A 17,109-nucleotide genomic window follows, 5' to 3' on the forward strand; every position below is an offset into this window, starting at 1 on the left:
AAGTTCTGTGGAAATCCATCAAGCCGTTTACCTGAAACAAACTGTTTGACTCTTTAGCGCCCCCTATTGGTGAATCCAAACAAAATGGGGTAGATAGGGCTTACCGCTCATACTTCATAAGGGTCTAGAGTCTCATCACCTTATCTTGAAAAATGGTGAAGATATCATCAATTATCACATGTGCTAGTTAGCGCACTGATTTTGACATGGTGTCATTAGCCCAATTTTCAATATTTCTGCGTTTTTCTTCATCACAAAAACTTATCTTAGTCCAGAGATCATATGTACGAAGTTTGAAGTTGATTCGACGAAAAATGACGAATAGGTGATTAAAACTAACTTTCATGTTTTTTGCAATCTAGCAAAAAATCTAGTTAGGCGGAAATGGGCGTGGCCAATACAAAAAAGATGCAGAATCATCCAAGGATTAAGTACATATAAAGTTTTTGACTGTAGGACCTATGGTTTGGGAGCTAGTACATGAAACGTGTTGACCTCCGCAATAGCGCCACCTAGGTAACGCGGGGTCCAAATTTTTGAATCTGAGTAGCGGTGAGGTTTTTCTATCAGACTGCCGTGTCAGATTTTTCCTGGCAATTTCAGGCTCCTGCCCCCATACATTTCAAGCGGAGAAGAATAATAATAAACTAGAACTGCAAGCAGTTATCAACGGGTTCCAAGCCCCCAGCGCCAGTCGCCCACCCGGCCCCGCCCTCACCTTCGCCGGTCCTCACGCGGTCCCGCCCCAAAAACACGTTCTCCCGCCGGCGTCCCGTCAGCTCACTTCAACCGGCGCAATGAAAGTAACACTCAGGATACGTCATTAAACCTGCAAAGCCTATACACATCTTTCAGAGGCATGGCTGACTTCTCAATCGTGATTACAATGGAATTCCACTGTTTCCTTATTAAAGAACGTGAAGATTTAATGAGTGAGATTATCAAACAATAATCTATACATCAACAGAATATTACAAACAACATAAATACTTGATAATGTCTTTAGATTTAATTGATTTTCAACAAAAACAATGAGTTTCATTTTGTGACTTACTGACCAAATGTTTCAAAAAATCATAAAAAATACATAACTCATCATAAAATTACCAAAATATTCTCACATGGCAGTGTTGACATGTGGAATAATATGATGTTGTTTTTAAATCAGTAGACTCAAAGCTTTTTTGAAGAAAAATCAGTAAATATAACTGTAAGGGTCACAGTCAAAATTAAAATATTCATAAAAAAATAGTGCTACTTTCTAAAATTTATAGAAAAATCTCAGATCACCATAGGTACATGTTGAATGTTGTAATTGGTTTATATTTACTGTATACCTAAAAAACTTTCTAACAAAAATTAATTACGTTGTTGTCCAACTATACAGAAAAACTGGCAAAAAGTTAAAAAATCATTAAAAATCAATGCTTTCGTACAAAAATCTCAAAATATTCCGAGATTGCCTCTGTGATGTGAGAATTCTTTTTATATTTTTGTTGGGGTCATAAATGTAAAATTGTACCTACAATAAAATAATATTTGCGTTAGTTGCTGTAGACAAAAATATGTCCTATAATTAAACACAAGGGGGAGCTCAAATCAAGACGACATTTTTTTTTGTTTCATAAACCACCTAAGAGTGAACTTTATGGCAAATGTCAAGAAGATTGTGAAAACAGAATTTGCGCTACAATTGCTAGCCTAAAAATGTATTTTTGTAAATTTAAAGCGCAAACATCTTCGTGGAGCTGCGGTTTTCAATATCTAAGCTCATGGCTATCCAGTTAACATAATCTGGAAAACGTAGCTTCTTACATGAAAATAATGATTTTTAGGAAATTTTTCAAATTTGAAATTTTAAATGATCATAAACCACGCCCACATTGATCAATCATTACCATATTGATAATGTAGTCTTAAGACTCTACAATGATGACAACCACTAAGTTTCGTGCAGATCCATTTAACCAGGTCAGCAGTATAATGTATTGCTATTTATAGCGCCCCCTATTGTTTAATCAAGGTGAAAATCAAGACATACACTTGAATTGACCTTAGGTTTGACTGTTATGAACACCTTTGAAAAATGTCAAAATCTTTTGAAGTTACGCTAAAAAAACTTTTTCATTCCCAAAAAATGATTTAAAAAAATCATAATAAAAAAAATAAGCAAATTATCCAAAATCCCTTCACATCTTTTGGTCAGCCGCTCCTCCTCTCTTGTCAGGGAAAGTTGTGATGTGATTGAGTTTGACGGCTGGGAGGAGTTAACGAAAGTACGTTGGACTTACTATGCACATTTCTGCTAATTTGCATAAGTTTAAAACATTTTTTAAAATACTCATCTAAATTTGACTGACTCAATGAACACACTGGATGAGATTATTTGTTTTTTTACGTAAGAAATGGGGAGAAACATGCCAAAAATATTTTTGGGGTACCACAGCGCCACCTATTGGACCAAATTCAAAAAATTTTCTGTGATTGTAGATGTCACTATGACTGATAAGAATTGTAATTTTCTGTTTAGAATATATATTTTTCATGAGTAAAAGGGCGAAAAATTTTAAAGCCTATAAGCCACGCCCACTTTTTAATCATTTTCAAAATGTAGCTTAAGGGTCCGATGACTAACATATGTGCCAAGTTCTGGGGAAATCCATCAAGCCGTTTAGCTCAAACAAACTTTTTGACTCTTTAGCGCCCCCTATTGGTGAATCCAAACAAAATGGGGTAGATAGGGCTTACCGCTCATACTTCATAAGGGTCTAGAGTCTCATCAGTTTATCTTGAGAAATGGTGAAGATATCATCAATTACCACATGTGCTAGCTAGCGCGCTGATTTTGACATGGTGTCATTAGCCCAATTTTCAATATTTCTGCATTTTTCTTCATCACAACAACTTAGCTTAGTCCATAGATCACATGTACGAAGTTTGAAGTTGATTCGACAAAAAATGATGAATAGGTGATTAAAAGTAAGTTTTGCGTTTTTTGCGATCTAGCAAAAAATCTAGTTAGGCGGAAATGGGCGTGGCCAATACAAAAAAGATGGAGAATCATCCAAGGATCATGGACATATAAAGTTTTTGACTATAGGACCTACGGTTTGGGAGCTAGTAGCTAAAACGTGTTGACCTCCGCAATAGCGCCACCTAGGTGACGCGGGGTCCAAATTTTCGAATCTGAGTAGCGGTCAGGATTTTCTATCAGACTGCCATGTCAGATTTTCCCTGGCAATTTCAGGCTCTTGCGCCCATACAGACACAGCGGAGAAGAATAATAATAATAAATAATAAATAATAAATAATGAAAAATCCGTAGAAAAACAATAGGGTTCCCTGCCCTTTGGGCTTGGAACCCTAATAAATAATAAATAATGAAAAATCCGTAGAAAAACAATAGGGTTCCCTGCCCTTTGGGCTTGGAACCCTAACTAGAACTGCAAGCAGTTATCAACGGGTTCCAAGCCCCCAGCGCCAGTCGCCCACCCGCCCCGCCCTCAACTTCGCCAGTCCTCACGCGGTCCCGCCCCAAAAACACGTTCTCCCGCCGGCGTCCCGTCAGCTCACTTCAACCGGCGCAATGAAAGTAACACTCAGGATACGTCATTAAACCTGCAAAGCCTATACACATATCTTTCAGAGGCATGGCTGACTTCTCAATCGTGATTACAATGGAATTCCACTGTTTCCTTATTAAAGAACGTGAAGATTTAATGAGTGAGATTATCAAACAATCATCTATACATCAACAGAATATTACAAATAACATAAAGACTTGATAATGTCTTTAGATTTAATAGATTTTCAACAAAAACAATGAGTTTCATTTTGTGACTTACTGATCAATTGTTTTAAAAAATCATGAAAAATACATAAATCATCATAAAATTACCAAAATATTCTCACATGGCAGTGTTAACATGCGGAATAATATGATGTTGTTTTTAAATCAGTTGACTCAAAGCTTTTTTGAAGAAAAATTAGGAAATATAACTATAAAGGTCACAACAAAAATTTAAATATTCATAAAAAAATAGTGCTACTTTCTATAATTAGGAGAAAAATCTCAGATCACCATAGGTACGTGTGGAATGTTGTAAATGGCTTATATTTACTGTATACCTAAAAAGTTTTCTAACAAAAATTAATTACGTTGTTGTCCAACTATACAGAAAAACTGGTAAAAAGTTAAAAATTAATTAAAAATCTATGCTTTTGTACAGAAATCTCAAAATATTCCCAGGTTGCCTCTGTGACGTGAGAATTCTTCTAATATTTTTGTTGGGGTCATAAATGTAAAACTGTACTTACAATAAAATAATATTTTCATTAGTGTCTGTAGACAAAAATATGTCCTAAAATTAAACACAAGGGGGAGCTCATATCAAGACGACATTTTTTTTGTTTCATAAACCACCTAAGAGTGAACTTTGTAGCAAATTACAAGAAGGTTGTGAGAACAGAATTTGCGCTACAATTGCTAGCCTAAAAATGTATTTTCATAAATATAAAGCGTAAACCTCAACATGGAGCTGCGGCTTTCGTGACATAAGCTCTAGCCTATCCAGCTAACACAATCTGGAAATCTTAGCCTCTTACATGCAAATAATGATTTTTAGGAAATTTTTCAAATTTGAAATTTTAAATGATCATAAGCCACGCCCACTTTGATAAATCATTACCATATTGATAATGTAATCTTAAGACTCTATAGTGATGACAACCACTAAGTTTCGTGCAGATCCATTTAGCCAGTTCAGCAGTATAATTTCTTCCCAGTTATAGCGCCCCCTATTGTTTAATCAAGTTGAAAACCAGGACATACACTTGAATTGACCTTAGGTATGACTGTTATGAACAGCTTTGAAAAATGTCAAAATCTTTTGAAGTTACTCTAAAAAAACTTTTTCATTCTCCAAAATTTAAAAAAAAAATCATATTAAAAAAAATAAGCAAATTATCCAAAATCCCTTCACATCTTTTGGTCAGCCGCTCCTCCTCTCTTGTCAGGGAAAGATGTGATGTGATTGAGTTTGACGGCCGGGAGGAGTTAACGAAAGTACGTTGGACTTACTATGCAAATTTCTACTAATTTGCATAAGTTTAAAACATTTTTTAAAATACTCATCTAAATTTGACTGACTCAATGAACATACTGGATGAGATCATTTGTTTTTTTACGAAAGTAATGGGGAGAAACATGCCAAAAATATTTTTGGGGTACCACAGCGCCACCTATTGGACAAAATTCAAAAAATTTTCTGTGATTGTAGATGTCATTATGACTGATATGAATTGTAATTTTCTGTATAGAATATGTATTTTTCAGGAGTAAATGGGCGAAAACGTTTAAAGCCTATTTATAGCCTATAAGCCACGCCCACTTTTTAATCATTTTCAAAATATAGCTTAAGGGTCCGATGATTAACATATGTGCCAAGTTCTGTGGAAATCCATCAAGCCGTTTAGCTGAAACAAACTTTTTGACTCTTTAGCGCCCCCTATTGGTGAATCCACACAAAATCGGGTAGATAGGGCTTACCGCTCATACTTCATAAGGGTGTAGAGTCTCATCAATTTATCTTGAGAAATGGTGAAGATATCATCAATTACCACATGTGCTAGCTAGCACACTGATTTTGACATGGTGTCATTAGCCCAATTTTCAATATTTCTGCCTTTTTCTTCATCACCACAACTTATCTTAGTCCATAGATCATATGTACGAAGTTTGAAGTTGATTCGACGAAAAATGACGAATAGGTGATTAAAAGTAAGTTTTGAGTTTTTTGCGATCTAGCAAAAAATCTAGTTAGGCGGAAATGGGCGTGGCCAATACAAAAAAGATGGAGAATCACCCAAGGATCATGTACATATAAAGTTTATGACTGTAGGACCTACGGTTTGGGAGCTAGTAGCTGAAACGTGTTGACCTCCGCAATAGCGCCACCTAGGTGACGCGGGGTCCAAATTTTCGAATCTGAGTAGCGGTCAGGATTTTGTATCAGACTGCCATGTCAGATTTTTCCTGGCAATTTCTGGCTCCTGCCCCCATACAAACGTAGCGGAGAAGAATAATAAATAATAATGAAAAATCCGTAGAAAAACAATAGGGTTCCCTGCCCTTTGGGCTTGGAACCCTAATGAAAAATCCGTAGAAAAACAATAGGGTTCCCTGCCCTTTGGGCTTGGAACCCTAATAATAATAAATAATGAAAAATCCGTAGAAAAACAATAGGGTTCCCTGCCCTTTGGGCTTGGAACCCTAAAAATCAGAAAGCAAAAAGATCCACACATTATTATTAATTACAAGTCTAGTAGCAAAAAGGCCAGGTCACCATCAGTCTGTGATTTTTTTTAGCTTCCTGGCACTCACGGAGTACAGTCGCTTCCCTTTTTGCTCCCTTATTTTTTTCCCCAAGGCTCTTTGTCCCGTCTGCCTACAGAGCGCTTCTCTGCATTTCTTCTGGGATTCCCGGGATTTTTTTTTTAGAAATGGATTTAATTAATTGGTCATTCAATGCGATTGATAAGATCTTTTCCACAATGAGAATGGAGGAGGGGGCTCCCATCTGCCCTCAAGGGACACACGCAGCAGGATATGCGCTCGATTCCTGGAAGGTCTGGAGGATCGTTTGTCTCTTTCAGCTGTCTACTGAGGATGTCGAAGATATGTGGATATTTGGCTTGATGATCACTGGATTTCTTCTGATTGGAGTGGGAGGATATCTGGTTTTCTGGAAATTTGGGAAGTCGGGAGCGATTGGAGTGCGACCCGCACCCATGGCAAGCACCGCCCGGGCGGATGCCTCACAGACTGGAACGTTACTTGAGGTAAACCGTAAGCTGGACAATATCCTTGCTGCGTTGCTGGTATTAGTGCGCAAAATAGATGTCATCTCGGAGAGGGTCACTGGACGGTGTGGAGATGTTTAATACCTAAATTGGCTTCACTGGAGGACTTGAATGATCAATACAGACTTTAAGGCAGAGAGGAAAATTATCTCTGCCTGACCCAAACAAAGTCCTGTTATCCAATCTGACGCCATAGCAGCCTTGGAGTTGCGTGCAACAACTTCCACGATGGAAGGAATGCAGACAGATGCTGTGAAAACCCGACCCCCCCCCCCCCCCCCCCCCCGCCTTCAGATTGTGGTCTCTGCATAGCAAGGTCATCAAAATGGAGGAACTCAATGTGCTCTGTGCTTTCCCATGACCTCCCATCCACCCGTGGATACAGTTGGCTGAGCGCCACACGGGCTGCTCCCGCTGAGGAAACCAGGATCCCAGCCCCCCCCCCACCCCCACCGGGTCTCACGTTGTGAACTGTGACGTTCGTGCTTACATGTCTGAGGTGTTTTTTTGCATAGTACAGCTACGCCCTGTCGGGAGTAATTATGGCATGCCTGTGTTTTTCTCCCTCCACCAACCTATCCTCATGTAATTCCTTTTCATCTATTAAGGTAGCGCGACTCATGTTGCGAATGACCGCAGTCACCAAATCTTGTCACGTGTCTTGCCCATGTATGTCTGATCTCTGAATTGTGTGTACTGAAACTCAATTTCGTTTCTCTGTATGTCTTGCACATGTGGTAAAAATGACAATAAAATGACTTTGACTTTGAAGATGTTCACTCTGGCTTTAGCTCTTTGCTTCACCTCTAAAGACTTTACTCTTACTTTTAAGCTTTGCTATTATGCCAAAAGAAAAAAAAACTTCTTCTCCTTTTTATTGATGGTTGTTGAACTGAAAGAGCTACTGTTAGCCTTTATATGAGCTATCGGCACAGGAAATAGCTATTGCCAAATATCAGGCAGAGACATCCCACTAGTGTTCCCATCCAAACGACAGAACTGTTAAGTGCAGCTTAGTCAGCAGAGTGCTGCCCAATGTGAAGATGCTCAGGTCTGTGGCTCAACAATCACTGAAACCAGTTTGAAAGCAATAGCTCTTTAGTGTTGCTTTAAGTAGTAAATTAGCATTAAAAGCAGAGTGGTAGATCCTACCTTTGGCGACACAGTTGCCATTGACCTCCTTAAAGTTCCGATCACATGTGCATTTAAAAGATCCCTTAGTGTTTGTGCAGTAATGCGGGCACGCGTCAAACTGCAGACACTCGTTTATCTCTGCAAAAAGCCAAAAATCCACCTAAGAACATGCTGATGTGACAGCAACATCATAGTATAATATTTCTGATTGTCGGTGAAATAGTTTACGCACAGACTACATTCTAGTGTATTTTATCCTGCTTATTATACATAAAAATAGAGGAAAATAGTTTTTCATGAAACTAGATGAGTTCTAACACATTTACTGTAGCTGAGATAGTCTTATAGTGTCAGTTTCCATTGTTCTCCAGTTTAAATGCTAAGCTACTAAATGCTTAATTGAAAGATTATGTTTCTGTTTACAAAGAAAAAGGAACAAGGAACAATCTATATTTCTATTTTGCATAAAGCTGATCTAAAATATTATCTGAAATAAATCTGTTACAAAATATATAAACTTGACAAAACAATGCAACATTATTTGGCAATTAAAAATGAACTAAAAAGGGAAAAAACACAAGAATCTTTTCATATATCCACTGCTAATTAAATTTCCCCTACACAAATCATTTGAAAAGCCAAAATTTTTGGCAAAATCAATAATAATAATAATAATAATAATAATAATAATAATAATAATAATAATAAAAATAAAAATAAATAATAATAATAATAGCAATGCATTAATGCTATAAAATGCACACCAACATGATACTACCACTATCGTGTTTTACACATACTTCTACTAAAATACACACTTCCCTTTCATTTAAACAGTATGAAAAGGCTCTATACAAATAAACGTCCTTCAAAAATGTGTCAGATGTTTTCTTAAGATTTATGAAAACAAAATTCGCCAAAGATGATTTGCATATATTTTTTAAAGTCAGCTGACATTAAATCATCTGATTAATTTTTTAAAAGACCATCAGTCCTGTTTTTATCTCTTTTAATAAATTCTATTTTATCTTGAAAGTGCATTATGTATAAATGAAGTAAAACAGTGGTAAAACTTTAAACCACTCTGGAGCTTTTGCCGCCCGTTGTCAGCGCTGCAGTATTAGCTTGCAGGAGACACCGCAACCCCACACTCACTGATGGTAAACAGTAGTTACGTCCCTTCTTCCTTTGTTTTAAAGGAGAAAAACTGACAATTCCCCACGGCCAGCAGGATAGGACATACGTCTCAGTACAACCTTCCTTCCAAAATGACTGAAATATTACTCTTTTGGGATTTTCTCACTGTACAATTCTCACTATATTCTTACATACTGCACCTTTAAGGATTGTGAAAATGTTATATTTAGCTCACAACTGATAAAAATAAAGAAACATATTTTAATATGTCACAAAAGCCTATATTTGTTCACCAACAGATATCCAGTTCCAGTAAATCTTTAGCTAAATTAATATTTTAACATTTACTTCTGGAGGAAATAAACAAAAACAAATGGATGGTTCATACGTTACCTTCACATTGGCCTGTTTTTTGGTTTCTCTTAAAACCAGATTTGCATTGACACACATCGTTAGGATTCGTTTGGTTGCAAATTGCATCCTCCCCACACGGGTTTGTTTTCTTTCCACATACATCTCCGCTGGAAACTACAAATAAGTACAAGTCTTTGATTACACCTCTGCATCTTAGACACCTGCCGGGATTTCCTTTTGATGTGCAACAACTAAGGGGCCATCTTAATCATTCAAACGAAGCACAGCGCACCTCAAACATGTTCATACATATATTATCATAAACAACAAAACATCACGTCTAAAATGAGAAGATTGCTGAGCTTCGTGATGGCATCATTTTGACATTTGGTGCTTTTCATCTCCTGTGAAGGCGCCTTTGATCTGTTTGCTCAGCTTAGCTGCTGCTGTACTTACAGGACTTGCAGTCCTGCTCATCCGAGCCACCATCACCGCAATCACTGAAGAGGTCGCACTGAAGCTGCATGGGGATGCAACGCCGATTACTGCAGGTGAACTCTGTCTTCCCACAAGGCCGCGGTCTTCCAGCCACCACTTCTGTTTTGGCACACACAGCACATTTTAAAGAAATGATGTAAGAATGTAGCATTTTCAGCTTAAAAGCTGAATATTATACAGTTCAACTGAGGACATATTGGGTTTTTTTCTTAAGTTATAACAGGTCTTTGCACTAAATCCCTCTCACATGAAGCAATTTCAGCAGTTTTATTCCTGACATTTTCAGTGCCTTTCAGAATGAGCCGTTTCAGGGCTCTCTCAGCAGGCCACGCCCACCCATCCCCCGCTAAGGCTGCTATAAGCTATGGTTCTTTTTAAAACACAGAAAAAAGTTTTTCTTTACCTGTTTTGCTAATGTTCCAACTAATAACTATAGCTGGTAAATACTCTTTTGTTCTGTGTTTTAAAAACCAAGCAATGCTAATTGACAAAATACACAGAATGAACGTACAGAAGATGCTACAACTGAATTGATATCTTGAAGGCGCTCATAGTAGAGCAGCTGACAGCAGCAGCAGCTCTCTCTTGCACACGAGAGGCAGTTCTAAGCTAATTTCTCTCTTTGTGATCTTTGTGACGGGACTATTTTAAAATGGCTCGTTTTAGGTACATAATTCCTATAACCAAACACTGACATAAACCAAATTAATGTTGTTTTTTGTCTCGTTTTGATAGAGATGGTAGAGACCCACATGGTGGGTCTTTCGACTCTGAGCTAACTTTTATCCCACACATTAAACACATTACTAAAAGAGGTTTTTATCATTTAAAGAACATCGCCAGAGTCCACCCCATTCTCTCTCTGGCCAATACTGAGACGCTGATGCATGCTTTTATCACCAGTAGAATAGACTACTGTAATGCCCTGCTTTCTGGTCTTACCAAAAGGAACATTTCAGGCTTACAACTTTTACAAAACTCAGCAGCACGTGTCCTAATGAAGACCAGGAGGCGGGAGCACATGACACCAGTTTTAGAACTGCTGCATTGGCTCCCAGTATGTTTCAGGATCGATTTTAGGGTTCTCTTAATGGTTTTTAAGTGTCTTAATGGTCTTGGGCCTTCTGATCTTTCGGAACTGCTTTTACCATATGAACCCTCGCTCCTCTGGCAGCCGTCTCCTTGTGATTCCAAAAGCCAGGACACACACCCATGGTGAGGCGTCCTTCCAATTTTATGGCCCTCGTCTCTGGAACAGGCTGCCAGAGGACCTCAGGGAGAACGTTCATGCTTTTAAGAGCAGACTCACCTTATTACCATAGATTTTAATTGATATCTGTTTTTAGCTGCGTTGCTTGTTTTATTTTTATTGTATTATTCATATTTTAGTTTTATTAGACATTTATGTCTTAGTGTTTTACTATCTTTAATCACTTTTTTAGTTACTTTACTATCCATAATAGCTCTTATTATTTTTTATGTTACTTATTTTTTCATGCCAGTGTTTTTCTCTGTGGGGGCCCTCTGCCTCAGGGGTGGTGGTCGACTGTGGCGGCCTGGGTGCACCTCGGGGAGTGCTTAGGCGGTGGTGGGGGGTTTTGCCCTACCTCCCTGAGAGCCCTGGGCTGGTGCCTTTGCTGCTGCTGTCGATTGAGTACTACCAAGGCAGATGGTTCACCTGATGGCGTGTCATTCGTTACCTAACCCATCTGAACTCGGCCTAGTGTTTACTTATATTTTATTCATTTTTTTAAATCTTTTAAAAGTTTTTTGTGTGTGCATGTGTGTATTTGTTGTTCGTGTGTAATTGTGTGTGGGTGCGTGTTCCTTAGGAAAAGGGCTGTGGGATTTTTTTGGGGGGAGGGTGCAACTGTCATAATTATTTTTATATTTTTATGGAAATGATGAGATTATGGGTTATATGGGGTGATTTTAACCTGTAAAGCACTGTGAGCTGTATTTTTGTACATGAAAAGTGCTATACAAATCAAGTTTGATTGATTGATTGATTGATGGTAGCACAAAGTGAGTTTTGCAAAATATGACCTCCAACATTTTCAATTTTAATACAGGTCCTTCTCAAAAAATTTGCATATTGTGATGAAGTTCATTATTATCTGTAACGTACTGATAAACATTAGACTTTCATATATATTAGATTCATTACACACAACTGAAGTAGTTCAAGCCTTTTATTGTTTCCAATATTGATGATTTTGGCATACAGCTCATGAAAACCCAAAATTACTATCACAAAAAATTTGCATATCATGAAAAGGTTCTCTAAACGAGCTATTAACCTAATCATCCGAATCAACTAATGCACTCTAAACACCTGCAAAAGATTCCTGAGTCTTTTAAAAACTCCCAGCCTGGTTCATTACTCAAAACCGCAATCACGGGTTAGACTGCCGATCTGACTGCTGTCCAGAAGGCCATCATTGACACCCTCAAGCAAGAGGGTAAGACACAGAAAGACATTTCTGAACAAATAGGCTGTTCCCAGAGTGCTGTATCAAGGCATCTCTGTGGGAAGTCTGTGGGAAGGAAAAAGTGTGGCAGAAAACGCTGCAAAACGAGAAGAGGTGACCAGACCCTGAGGAAGATTGTGGAGAAGGACCGATTCCAGACCTTGGGGGACCTGCGGAAGCAGTGGACTGAGTCTGGAGTAGAAACATCCAGAGCCACCGTGTACAGGTGTGTGCAGGAAATGGGCTACAGGTGCCGCATTCCCCTGGTCAAGCCACTTTTGAACCAGAAACAGCGGCACAAGCGCCTGACCTGGGCTACAGAGAAGCAGCACTGGACTGTTGCTCAGTGGTACAAAGTAATTTTTTCGGATGAAAGCAAATTTTGCATGTCATTCGGAAATCAAGGTGCCAGAGTCTGGAGGAAGACTGGGCAGAGGGAAATGCCAAAATGCCTGAAGTCCAGTGTCAAGTACCCGGGGGAGCAGGTAGGATTTTCAAACTGGGGGGGACAAAGTTCCAATATACCCTCCCCCAAACACACACACACACACACACACACACACACACACACACACACACACACACACACACACACACACACACACACACACACACACAAACTATTGCAAGCGCCTTAACTAGAGCTCAGTCAGTTTGTGTAATTTCATCCAACGGTTTATGTAAAAACTAACTTTTATATACGTGTTTGAAACCATTGTCCAGTGGAACGCTGGCAACAAAGCTCTGCCTGATCAACACTATAAATGATAAATGATCCGCACTTGTATAGCGCCTCTCAGAGTAAGGACTCCAAAGCGCTTTACACTACAGTGTATCATTCATCCATTCACACACACATTCACACACTGATGGTGATGAGCTACGATGTAGCCACAGCTGCCCTGGGGCGCACTGACAGAGGCGCTCCACTATTTAATTCAGTCATCTGTTATTCTCCCGATCAATTACTAACCAAAACCTCATGCTTTATGCAAAATATTAAATTATTTTCAGCGTACCGATCTTTACAGAAAACATAAAAGCCCTAAAAAACTGCACATAAAATATATTTAAAAACAATATTCACTCATCACTTAGAGCAGTGGTTCCCAAACTTTTCAGCCTGACCAACAGATGTTCCTTCGTATTTTTACATTATTTATACATTTTCATTATATTTGGAAAGTTTTTATTTATACATAAATATATAAATCTCTTTTTAAATTTTATATTTAACTTTTTTATGATTATGTGACACACTTGACTTCCATACTTAACGCATCAGCATCTGCCTCTTTTTTACAGCTTTTTTTTTAACATTGTCGCTACGTCTGTCACATTAGCGGTGTTTTACCATCATTTCTACATCCATCACGTCCCAGAGAAGGTTAAACCAACATCAAACCCAACGTTTGCAGCTTGTAAACTCCACACACCTCTCGTGCAGCACCAGCTGTCTGATGCTGCAGCAGCGTCAGTCTTCCCGGCTGGATGAGTGAATTTCTTCATCAGAGTCAATATTCTGCTTCATAATCAGAGTCAGTCATTACCAGACAAAGTGATTAGTCAACAAAGACCAGACCTGCTGGCAATTATACGTTTTATCTAATATTTGCGCTCTTCCCCAGTCCTCTCCCCGACTGGGAGCCTCTCGGCGGGAGACGATTTTCAAACTCTAAAAACTCCCAAACTTTGCTCAGCCTGAAGGTTCCACATCTCCACTATCTTCTGGTGTAAAGTAGTAACTTCATGAGGGATCATATTTGTAGATGAGACTTGTTAAAGTCAGCATTGAGGCTTTGGTGCTTTTAACGAGTAAGTTCCAACACTGACAACAACGTACTGAAACTAGAACCAACAAGCATAAACAGACAGATCGGTCCCGCCTACTTACACTGTTGGTCTTTTTTAAATACGCAGTAATCGTTGCTTGCCTTTTTCGCTTCATCCTGCATCCTAGCAGCAACCACTTTGGTGCCTCTGGAGTCGGTGTTTGTTTACGTCATGCTGCATTCAATGTTATTGGAAAAAGGAGCTTCAAGCGCTTAACCTCCGATTTTATTTTCTTTCTGGCCTTAGTTGGGGGGGGGGGGGGGGGGGGGGGATCTGAATCGGGGGGGGGGGGGGGGGGTTGGTTCCCGCCATCCCCCACCCTATCTGCACGCCTGCAAGTACCCACAGTCAGTGATGGTCTGGGGTGCCATGTCAGCTGCTGGTGTTGGTCCACTGTGTTTTATCAAGGGCAGGGTCAATGCAGCTAGCTATCAGGAGATTTTGGAGCACTTCATGCTTCCATCTGCTGAAAAGCTTAATGCAGATGTATTTCATTTTTCAGCACGACCTGGTACCTGCTCACAGTGCCAAAACCACTGGTCAATGGTTTACTGACCATGGTATTACTGTGCTCAATTGGCCTGCCAACTCTCCTGACCTGAACCCCGTAGAGAATCTGTGTGATATTGTGAAGAGAAAGTTGAGAGACGCAAGACCCAACACTCTGGATGAGCTTAAGGCCGCTATCGAAGCATCCTGGGCCTCCATAACACCTCAGCAGTGCCAAAGGCTGATTGCCTCCATGCCACGCCGCATTGAAGCAGTCATTCCTGCAAAAGGATTCCCGACCAAGTATTGAGTGCATAACTGAACATAATTATTTGAAGGTTGACTTTTTTGGTATTAAGAACACTTTTCTTTTATTGGTCGGATGAAATATGCTAATTTTTTGAGATAGAAATTTTGGGTTTTCATGAGCTGTATGCCAAAATCATCAATATTATAAACAATAAAAGACTTGAACTACTTCAATTGTGTGTAATGAATCTAATATATATGAAAGTCTAATGTTTATCAGTACATTACAGACAATAATGAACTTTATCACAATATGCTAATGTTTTAGAATGACATGTATTTCTAGTCATTTAAAGGTAGAACAACAAATATTCAAACATGGTTGCTTTTCTTTGATGTCTCTAAACAATATTCTCACATATTTTAGCTAAATATGTTGTGTATATTAAAAAAAAGGAAAACAATTAAGTGATTATCTTGCATTTGTTAAAAAACCTCTGTTTGACACTGACGACTGCACTTCCCTGAGTCTTTCACTCATTACGCTCTTGTGCATTTTGCAACAGAACACCACCGGTGTGAGAGGTTCTCCGCTCAATAATATCAGAGGAGAAACAGCCGGCTGCTACCACCTCAACTTTAGGATAAACTAACAAAAATTCCCAAAGACAAAAACACCATTTGAAGTCACGGACGATAAAAGATGTTTGGACATTTGGATTTCTCATGCTTAGCCTCACTGCTCACTAAACAGACTCTTCATTTGAGCCTAAGCGTTCATTGGTGCACGCGCCAGCTGTGTCACAAATCTTATACAGCAGAGCTTGTAAATTGGCCTTTGGTGAGATTTTAAACACACAAACTGCTGAGCTGCTCATCCTCATCATCTTGTGTAGTAATGTGAAAACTATGATCAAAGTAATGAATAACAGGAGCGTTCTAAAAATGGGCTGGGCCTTCTGGATGCAGGTTGTCTGTATCCAAAGCTGCAATATTTGTTTACTGTATATAGTAGGAAAATTAAAAATTAGACATAAGTATTTTTTCAACAATTACCATGTAAAATTATTTACAGAATTCACACACTGAAAGCATTTTCTAACTCTTAGCATGCGATGGTGAAATTTAGCACATTCTGCTATTTTCAGTGCAACTGAATAAAAGTAGTTTTCATCATTTTTTTCCTCCTTTTCTTTTTCCACACCGAGAATGAATTTAAGTTCGGCACTCTCCAACAACGTAACAATGAGGAGGAAAGGAGCATAATGAAGTGATGGGGAGGAGGATGATGGGATTAAGGTGAGATTGAGGGGATGGATGGATAGAAGAAGCATACAATAGTGAGAGGTAATGGACTGAGGTAGGAGATGGATGGGGGTATCAATGGAATTGGAGAGAAAGATGAATGGAGGACATACGGAACAAGAGAGTGATAGAAATAAGGAGCTATTTGTCCTGCTCCTTTCTGTCTGTGCCGTGTGATCATTTGCAGAAGGCTTGTGTTGAGGTGACACGTCAGGACACCGCAAAAGGGACAGCAGCAGATTTTCCTTTCAATTCAGATGGAAAAAATACAAAAGGAGGCGCAGAAGTGAAAAAGATGTTCAGCACAGCAAATTTAAATGCACCAGCTGACATTTCCACAAGCTTTTGTTTTGATTTAGACTGCATCTATAACCCCAAAAAAGATGTTTAACCTCAAATCGGAACACAAATACATTAAATCTGCATGCCTGCTTGTTGAGGGCGAAAGCATCTTTAGTATTTGACATTAATAAATGGACTTTGTCCAAGTAGTTGTGGATGTTTTTATGCAGCATCAGCACCAAGCGCTCTGTGCTTACCACACTCTTCTTCATCCGAGTTGTCACCACAGTCGTCCACTTTGTTGCAGATCTGGTCCGCGCGCAGACACACGCGGTCATTTTTACACCGGAAAGGCCGCGTAGGAGGGCAGGGAAGCTTAACTGAGGGTCAGAAAACCAATTTTTAAAAAAGCATAACAGATTATTATTGCCTTAAAATAAATAAGAATGCTATAAAAATCCTGCAGAAATCTACAGTAAAATTATTTAAAAGCCGC

General features: G+C 39.0%; 1 protein-coding gene across 5 annotated transcripts in view; it reads right to left on the reverse strand.

Annotated features, from left to right (window-relative positions):
* Positions 1–17,109, reverse strand: part of lrp1bb (low density lipoprotein receptor-related protein 1Bb) — a 481,608-nt gene that overhangs the window by 88,677 nt on the left and 375,822 nt on the right. For 4 of the 5 annotated variants that reach the window (XR_011516175.1, XM_070543934.1, XM_070543933.1 and 1 more), the window contains 4 exons: positions 16,871–16,993; positions 9,943–10,083; positions 9,526–9,660; positions 8,014–8,133 (listed from right to left, as the gene is read on the reverse strand). Coding sequence is in view for 4 of the 5 variants with exons in the window: in XM_070543934.1 (XP_070400035.1) it covers positions 8,014–8,133; positions 9,526–9,660; positions 9,943–10,083; positions 16,871–16,993 (519 nt within the window). In the remaining variant the exon portion in view is untranslated. The remainder of the gene's footprint in view (positions 1–8,013; positions 8,134–9,525; positions 9,661–9,942; positions 10,084–16,870; positions 16,994–17,109) is intronic. The other variant, XM_070543935.1, reaches the window with a different exon arrangement.

The sequence above is a fragment of the Nothobranchius furzeri genome, chromosome 14, assembly GCF_043380555.1.
Source record: "Nothobranchius furzeri strain GRZ-AD chromosome 14, NfurGRZ-RIMD1, whole genome shotgun sequence".
Lineage (NCBI taxonomy): Eukaryota > Metazoa > Chordata > Actinopteri > Cyprinodontiformes > Nothobranchiidae > Nothobranchius > Nothobranchius furzeri.